The sequence below is a fragment of the Otolemur garnettii genome, unplaced genomic scaffold (assembly GCF_000181295.1).
Source record: "Otolemur garnettii isolate 467f Iridium unplaced genomic scaffold, OtoGar3 scaffold00096, whole genome shotgun sequence".
Lineage (NCBI taxonomy): Eukaryota > Metazoa > Chordata > Mammalia > Primates > Galagidae > Otolemur > Otolemur garnettii.
The window spans coordinates 2,295,047-2,304,246 of record NW_003852491.1 but is presented as its reverse complement, the minus strand read 5'-3'; the positions used below and the strand labels follow the sequence as shown (position 1 = coordinate 2,304,246).

Genomic DNA, 9,200 nt, shown 5'->3' with positions numbered 1-9,200 from the left:
TCCAATGCTCCATTTACTGGGGTTATTCTGAGAAGGGGAGAGATGAATAAACCCTACAGAGAGTCATAATGTACTTCGTGTGACAGGTTTGCTCTTTTCTGCTACCCACTAGCCTTAGTAGCTACAAAGGCATGTGCTACAGATCAGATTACTACATCTTTTGAAAGGAAAATAGAAGCATGACTTCATTCAGAGAAAGTATCAGGCTGACACCCAGTGATTCAGTACCATGCCAGTCTGCTCTGAGGGAATGGGGCTCTCGGAGCATGTCGAAGTGATTTTCCTTATTTTCTCTTCTCTTGAGCCTCTCTGAACAAGGACAGCTGTTGAGAGAAGGGCCTACACCTTTTCCTTCTTTTCTTTCTTTCTCCCTTCCCTTCCCTTCCCTTTCTTTCTCTTTTTCTTTCTCATTCTCTTCTCTCTCTCTCCTTCCCTTTTCTTTCTTTATTTCCTTTCTTCTCTTTCTTTCTCTCTGTTTCCTTTTGCAGACATTAGCCTCAATTAAAAGAAAATAATCAAAGTAATTTTACAAATAGTAACATCCCTCAAGACTACAAAAAAGGAAAAGCCTTATCTGTATACTGATACCAGCCTCCTTGCTGACTTTGTCACGGCTGGCATGAAACTTTTATGGACTCTGTGCTTGGGGGCTTAATAAACATGAACAACATTGAATAGATGGCTGGACACATACCCTGATTATGTGCCCAAGAAAATATTGAGGTCATCAAACGCATGACTCAGAAGTGACAGAGGTCTCCACTTCACATGGGTACAGCAGCAGGGAAATGGATGGAGGGTATCAGATAATAGTGGGCCGCAGACTCTTGGAAACTAAGAACACATATTGTCTTTCAAAGGAGACAGCCATTTTTCAGTTCTGTAGAATTATTTCCACCTGGTTCTGCCAGTCTTCTGAGTTTTTTCCAAGGGAACCTTAACATCCAGAAAGTATAAATAATCTCATTTTTTAAAATGCCAACAATAGTTTCACTTAACTAAGAATCTGTGTGAGTAGAATGAAGCTCATCTAACTGGCCGCATCATCCTATGGATCTCCAGTTCGTGACCTCTGTATCAAGTCCATTTAAAAACAGACGCGTAAACAAGAGAGTCTGCATATATTAATTCAGTTTAATCATATCAATTCTTAAACAAAAAAATTTCCTCCAAGAGACAATAGTTCACAGTAACTGCAAAGCTTACTCACAACTCTTAAAAATACCAGTCATGCTTAGCATTCAAAGAAGATATTGTAGAATAACTGTAAAAACTTTTACCAGGAACATCAGCTTCTGACTTTAAAAATTACAAATACTGAAGCATTTTGGTATCAGATACGGTAATTTTGACATTGTTCGTTTGATGAGTTTCCGGAAGTGTGGAAAATTGTACCTCTATAATTGGATAATGTGCTTACTCTAAACTAAACATTTTCAAATGTAGAAAACAAACTAGCAAGCTACACATACAAAGAAAAGCCCTCTAAGACAAGCTCTTCACATGTTGACTGCCAACATACGCACCATGAATCCTGGAAGACTAGAGTTGATACATATACTGGGCCTGAAGTCTTATGCCCCAGGCTCAAAAATGGAGTTTGCATTCACCTACACATTAATGACAAACTCTGGGTTAGTATAAGAGAAGCCAGCAAATTCATTTTGGTCCAAGTTCATGATGAAGAGTTTATCAGTGGGAGTCAGTTCCACAGGCTGTCTGGTGAACTCTTTGTCGAAGTTGGAGGTATCTCGCTTGTCTCTCTGCCAAATGGAAAGCAAACACGTTAACACAGTATAAGAAGAAGGAAACGGGACCAAGACACACCAGTTACTGGGAGTCTGATGTCATCTCATGAGCAGAGTCAGAAAGAGCCCTGTGCTGACAATTTTTAGCAGCTCATTGCACATACTGGCTTTCATTTCCCACTGTTTGTTGCCTTCGGGATAGAGAACTTGGTGGGAATTTTCTAAGAAAGGAAATAAGTCATTGAATTTCTTTAAGTATTGCCACAAAGTGGTGTGTGTGTGTTGTATTTTCTTTGGTTATGAGAGGAATTGAATTGGAAAGAACTTATCACCATGTATAATGCTGTAGAATTAGCCATTAGGTACAGTGTCCTAGAGAAAACTGATCAATAGTGACCCCTGTGGCTAGGAGGCCTCTTTCTTCGTCAAGGTGAATTTGCACAGCTGTTCTCCTTTCCAAGAAGGTGGAATGGCCACGTGGGGAAATCAGATCTCTGCTTAATGCAAGGAGATGATGATTGTCCGCCCCACACGTGATGGTACAATCTAGTCTTTGAAGGAGGATACCAATAACCCACCTACAGACTAGAATTTGGGTCTCCATCAGCCAGAAGTTCTCTCCAAAGGTGTTCGTTGTATCATTGCAATAAAATCCAAAGCTTAGAGTTAAGCCTGTTAGGGCAGTCTTATAAAAACAGAACAAAAGACTTTGATTGTCCTAGTTTGCCTGGCATTTCTTTTTTTTTTAGTGGAGAGGTGAAGGAGATATTAACCCTAATTTACTAACTCTAGTTTGGAGCAAGTTTTACCAAGGAACATCAGAGTGTGGGGCTGATGAATGGATCTTCTGTGTGATACGCTGACCTCTCCAGGGTCCCCGTCAGCTTATCATTTCCTCCCATCCTCACCTATCCACTCGGGAGGCTGGTAGAGCTGGAGTCCTTGCCCTCCTCCCCATTGTTTGACAGATGAGAAAACTGAGTCACAGACTGGTGAAGGGACTTGCTCAAGACTGCACTGTGGATTTGTGATGATTTCCAGACCCCATCACTGCTCAATATACCTGCTCTCAGCTCCTCTGACTGGAGGGACAGCCTAAGGGACAACCAAGGATAACCCCGGGGATTCACTGGCCCCTGGCAGGCCACTAGCCTAAAAACAGATTATAAACAGGGTGACCGGGCCGGTGAGGATTGATCACCTCATTAGAGTTTGGCCAATTGCCACACAGAATTTAAGTTTATCCCGTAATGGTCACTGGCTGATACGGGTTTCTCATTACTGGGCTCATTCCCCTTTGGAAGACACCTTTCATAAGAACATGTCTTTTGGGCTGTTCCCCTGAGATACGTACAATGTCTCTATGGAGTTCTCTGCTTACTCTGTGTGGGGATGTGGCAGTGAGGACAGACTGTCTGAGCAGCATACTTGGGTATGTGTGGCCAGAGCAGAGCAGGCAAGAGATGCTAGTGGAGCTGTTTTCTGGAGGGTGGGCCACTTCCTGCCTCGTCCCACCCCCTCTGCCTTGCCTTTTCCTGCCTGCTGTGAGTCTGTGCTGGGCTGTGGGAGGCTCCATCCCCCAGGAACTCAGTGTGTTACTTCCTGTGTTCAGAGCAAAGCTCGCTTGCCTCCTCTTCCTCTAAATTGTCTGTGCGTCCCTCTCCCAACCCCTGCAAGTCATACTTCGGCATCCTTCTCATTATCTTTATTGCACTTATTGCTTTCAGAAAGTGTCTCGCTTATTTATTGTTTGTCTAAGAGGGCAAGGGCAAGGTCTGTTTCTTCATTATTGTACTTCTAGTGCCAAGAACAGTACTTGGCACATGGTAGGCTGTTCGTGATTATTTGGTGAATGGATGAATCAATGAATGAAGACTTGACCAAAGAAGGGCCTCCTCGATTTTTCTAACCTATAGTCACCCCCAAGGCAGGGACTTCTCTCTGATGCAAAACAATGGAATGGAACTTATTCTCATTGCTCTACAGGTCCCCCAAATGGGCCACTGTCCATTTTGAGCCTCTGTATGAACTGAACTGTGTTAGGGCCCTTGAAGGTCTGAGAGCCCCGTGGCTGTGTGTGGGCTGGAAGGCTAGAAGATAGGAGCTGCCTCCTTTCAGGTTTCCCCTGGTTTCATCAACCCTATCCAGCCTTCCCTGTTTGGGGGCACGTAGCAGAAGTTCTTGTCCCACCAGCTCCAACTTTGGAAGCCCTTCCCCATTTCTTGTGCTGGTAGAGACTTATGCTTTCGGTAGCCACATGGTCCAGATAGGATTTGTCCTTAGGGACTTTGTCCTGTGAGCAGATCCCCATAGGAAACACTCTTGGATTTTACCCTCAAAGTTGGGAACGAATGGGTCTCTCTGTTGGGATAATTCCTTTGGGGTTGATAGCATCTGAAGCCACATGAGAATAGCAGCATTCATCCAAGGAGGTCTATTAATTCCCGTGACCTCCTCCTATTAATCCCCCCAGAAGGTCATTGTGGCTATGGCCCTATGTTTTCTTAGAAGAGCTCTGTTTCTCAGACTTCTCTGCACTGGGAATGTGGATAGAGAGGAAACCGTAGGAATTCTGATACTGATTCCTTCCTTCCCTTTATGACCAATCCCCAGGAAAGTGTGCTAGGGGAACAGAGACTTTGGCTTGTGTATCTATTTCTGCAAACTATTAAACTTTGGAAAAAAGTGGCAAGAATTTGGAAAATGTAGAGTTAATATACAGATACACTATATTTTATCTATCTATCATTCTACCCATCCATCCTACACTGTCCCCTAAAGTTGTCTCAGATTATATGTCAATGGCCCAGAGTTTCCCCACGGTTTTTATCTTTCAAGCAGAATGAGAGCATGGTCCCACAGCCAGATGAAGGACCTGAAATAACTTGCTGGTTGGTGGGTATGATTCAGAGATGCCTATTACTTTGTCAGAAAGCAGAAAGAGCCCTGGGCTGAGGATCAGGAAGCCTGGGTTTGTATCCCTTCTGACTAACCTTGGGCAAGTTACTTCACTTTAGGTCTACACTACCACCAAGCTCCCCAAGTCTGAAGCTATAAAAAAGCAGAGAAGCCTGATCTTCAGGGGACTTTGCCTAAGTGGAAACCCATATCATGGTTTTTTTAAGGATAGGAAGTCTTACATCAAGGACATTTGTCAAGTTTTTAATGTTCCCTTGATGGTCTCTGAGAAGCCTGGAACTTCTGGAAATCACTTGAACGGTGATAAGAATTCTCGTTAGGGCTGCCTGAGAACAGCAGGACATAGTAGGCAAGGATGAGAGTCACCTGCTGTATTAATCCGCTCAGACAGAAAGGAAATTTCTCCCACCCAAGCGTTTCCTTCTAGCTGCCTGCTAGAAAGAGTACTTAGTCCAAGCCGGGAGGAGTGGTGATTTTGATAAGAAAGTGTAGAGCCCCACTCATGTTCCCAGCTGGCTTTGAAAGTTGACTCTGGTAGAAAAGTGGGCTTTGGGCTCCAACATCCTTAGAGGTTCTGGACAGGCCATCTCGCCCCACTGAAGGCCACCAGGAGTCCCTGAAGGGTCCACAGCCCCTGCCTCTCTGACTAGCTGAATACTGGGGCCAAGATTAAGCTCTGGATTTAGTTTCTTTCTCCTGAGTTCCTTCCTCAGGCCCCACTTTGTAGTCTGGGTCCACATTTTTCAAAAAAGATCAGTTTTCCTTGAAATAGTATTTCTTCTTCTTTTCTTTGTTTTTTTTTTTTATTATTATTGTATCTCGATGCTAGAAGAAAAAGGGCACATAACAGATAATCCAGATACAAATGAACATTTCCACAAACATCTGGCAAAACAACATCAAAGTGAAGAATAGAACCGTTTTTCTTTCGAGAAATGGCTTCTTTCGCAGAGCACTTAATGAGCTTTCCAAAGCCAGTGACAAACCTAGGCCAATCCCATCACCACTGGCATGGGTCTGCTAGGGTCCACGACCGTCTTCTTGGCAAAATCAAAGCAGATCATTGTGGTTAATGACATCTGGACACATATTTTAAAGCACGTGTAACAAAGTGAGTCACTTTTTTTTTTTTGCATTTGAACAACAGAAACAAAATCCCAAAGCAAATAAAGTTTGAAATGTCATGTAAAACCATGGCCCTTCGGGACCTTGCTAGAGTGACCGTGTCTTTCAGGGAGCCGTGCCAAATGCCCTCTTTCAGTAGTTTGGGAATGAAGGTGACCAGAGACATATAGTGTCAGAAATTACAACACCGAGATAGCACCCAAGCCGGTTGCCTTTTGACCCCCTGAAGTGCTTTTAGATGGAAATTATCTAGAAGCACACTCTTGGAATTTTAGAACGTAGATGATCTTCTTAGTTTTGAGTTAAAAAAGAAAAACAGATAAGATTTTATTAGGAGCATGTTCTTTTCCAGGCTCTGATGTCTCCAGAAGAGATAGAAGAGAAGGACCCCTCTAGGCCAAAGCAACCATATACTTGGGTACAAGCCACGCTCCAGGCCGGACGTGGAAGAACACTGCTAGCATTCGATTACCCACGTATTTGGTAGGAAGGATCTAGATGGGATGGTTGGGGGGAAAACGGCAGTGCAGGGAAAGAGGGGAAGAAAGCAGGCATTTTCGTTCCCCACTGGGTCTACTTAGCTGACATGCTGCAGGAAATGAATTGTTAAGAGGACTTTGATAAGGTGTTAATTATGCAGCAGCATTTTCCATACGCCATCTGCATAATCCCATCTTGTAGAGAGGCTCCAAACTACCTGAGGACATTTGGGTCCTGAAACACGGTCACTTTAGTCTCATCAGAAAATCAAACATGGATGCGACTTGGCAATGAAAAAAAATAAAATAAATGTCACCACAATAGCCGTTGAGCTTGAATGACAGAAATGAAGGACGGAGATCTACACATCTACTTAGCTCTTGACTTCAGGTTTTAAAAATTCAGAGTTAACAAAGGAAAATCCTTCGAATTCTGATTGGTCAATATTCCTGATGACTTCCTGGTCAGGAGGTGTTAGGACTGGTGGATGGCGGGTGAAAAATCGGTCGAAGTTTTCAGCATTTCGCCCACACTATGAGAGGGGAAGAAAAGAACTTGTGGTGGGTGGGGAAAAAAAAACCAAAAAACAAAGAAAAACAAAAGCCAAAGCCAAAATAAAACAGAACCTAGCATAACTGGGTGTGCTTTTCTCCAATCCATTGCCTTTAAGAAACTCAGAGAGGTTGTTCTAATGATTAGAAATGAGAGCAACATAAAATGCAAAATTCCCATGACCTTTGGTGCATGACCTTAGGCTCCTGACCTTCAGTTGCTGTAGCTAAGGAGCTGCTCCTGGTGTCCCGGGCAGTGAGGAGATGTATGGCAAAGGCATGAGATGGTGGGGCCAGTGGCATGTGCATTTTCCCCTACCCCACCCCACCCCAAGGAGTCCGCCAAGCTCATCTGTTGGGAAAGATGAGATTAAAGTACCTGCGATGCTTCATGTCATGCGAGATGCAAAGTAATGACCCATTCATACGTCACCTGGGAGATCCCCATATTTATAGCAGCAGATCCCTCAAAATACTGTCTTCGGGCTCTCAGTCAGGAACAACAGATGTTTCCAACTCAACAGAATATAGTTTACAAACTCCAGTCCATAGAGAAAGATCTCAACTGCAAGACCTGGGTTTGATGCCTGCAATGCCTGGGTGACCACGAGGCCTGTTAGCTGGATCAGTCATTGACCCTTAAGTACCAGGTATCAGGAGGTAAACTCAGCCATCCTCTCTCCAAACAGGAAGGAAGAGTGTGCAGGAAACACAAACTAGCACTTGGTGAGGCAATCAGGTTCTAGAGAGAAATCATCCCATTTCTCACCCGTTCTTCTGGTCCTTCTATACGAAAAGGTCCCTGACTGAGGCAGTTATAACACATGTGTACATGTGTGCATGCATGCCTGAGAGCACACACATGAGCACATGCTAATTCCCACCTACCATGAAGAGACACATCACTAAATCCCACAAAAGCTCTAAGTGCTTCACACGTAGTGTGTATAGGAGGTAGCTACAACATAACAATATAACAGTAGTACTAATAATAATTATGATAGCTAATTTTTAGTATGGATTTGTCATATACCAACTAACTGGAAAGCTCTTTCCTTGCATGACCTTTTTTCATCTTTCCAGTGACTCTGTGAAGTGAGTATTATTATCAACTTCATTTTGTAGGTGAGGGAACTGAGACCAGGGGGATTATGGAATTTGTTCAGGGTCCCACAGCTAATGAATAGTAGAGCTATAAGGTGAGTCAGGTCCATCTGACATCAAAGCCCAAGCTCTTGGCTCCATTTCTACAAGTACAGCGGACAAGCTTGTGACTGATTGAATATTTAAGCTGGGCAGGACGGAGGGCAGTCAGTGATGGCAGGATGAGGTCTCTGCTTTGAATGACAGAGAATGTGGTTGTATGAACCATGGAGGCAGAGAAGTTGGGAGATTTTAGAAAGACGACTATTTCCATTTTGGATAGGACGAACCTTGAGGAGGCAGTGAGAGTCTAGGTGAGGAGCAGAGGGAATATGGGTTCTGAATCTTAGGACTGATGTCTTGAAAAAAAATTAAGGATGGAATAAAGAAAATGGTAATAAAAACCTCTGAGCACTTTCTATGCAACAAACATTTGCTAAGTGCTTTTTGATACCTGACTTTATTTATTTAGACAGAATCTCACTTTGTTGCCCCAGGCTAGAGTGTTGTGGCATCAGCCTAGCTCAAAGCAACCTCAAACTCCTGGATTCAAGCAATCCTGCCTCAGCCTCCCAAGGAGCTGGGATTACCAGCACCCACCACATGCCCAGTTAACTTTCCTATTATAGTAGAGTTGGGGTCTCAAACTCCTGGACTCAAGCAATCCTCCCGGAGTGCTAGGATTACATGTGTGAGCCACCATGTCTGGCCATACACGACCTTTTAAATTCATGTAACAATGCTTTGGGGCAGGTAGTTCATTCTCATTTGCCAATGATAAAATTGCCCCTAAACCCATCTTAGTAGAGTGGGAGAAGAACCAGGAGAGAGCAGCAGCAGACAAGCTAAAGAGGGAGAGCCATCCAAGGAGAAGGGCATGGTTATCATTGAAATATTGCCAAGAAGTCAAGCCGAGGAGTCACTGAAAATGGGCCATTGCATTTAGCAACAGGGAGGATACTGGTGAGAAATACAGGGCTGCCACTGAACTCTAGTAGCTGGAATGAGTGCAGGTATGTTGAGAAAGTCAAGAAATGCAAGCTTCTTTTCAAAGCCTTATCGGTAAGGGAAGCAAGCAGAGACTGAGCTCTCCAAGAGCCTCCTGCTTGCTTCTTATTTGGGTAGAAGCGAGCCCAGGCGTCTGTATTCTGCAGACATGAATTTGAATACTGACAGCACGCTACCCATTAGCTGTGCAATTCTGGGCCCACTCTTTAAAAATGCAGTTTCCTTT

General features: G+C 43.8%; 1 protein-coding gene across 3 annotated transcripts in view; it reads right to left on the bottom strand.

The window, feature by feature from the left end:
• Positions 1–1,116: 1,116 nt before the first annotated feature.
• PRKCB (protein kinase C beta) overlaps positions 1,117–9,200 on the bottom strand; it is a 328,830-nt gene continuing 320,746 nt past the window's right edge. For 2 of the 3 annotated variants that reach the window (XM_003795735.3, XM_023516740.1), the window contains exon 17: positions 5,792–6,804. In XM_003795735.3, the coding sequence (XP_003795783.1) occupies positions 6,646–6,804 (159 nt within the window). In that variant the 3' untranslated portion in view covers positions 5,792–6,645. Of the gene's footprint in view, positions 1,764–5,791; positions 6,805–9,200 lie in introns of those variants that run through there. The other variant, XM_003795734.2, reaches the window with a different exon arrangement.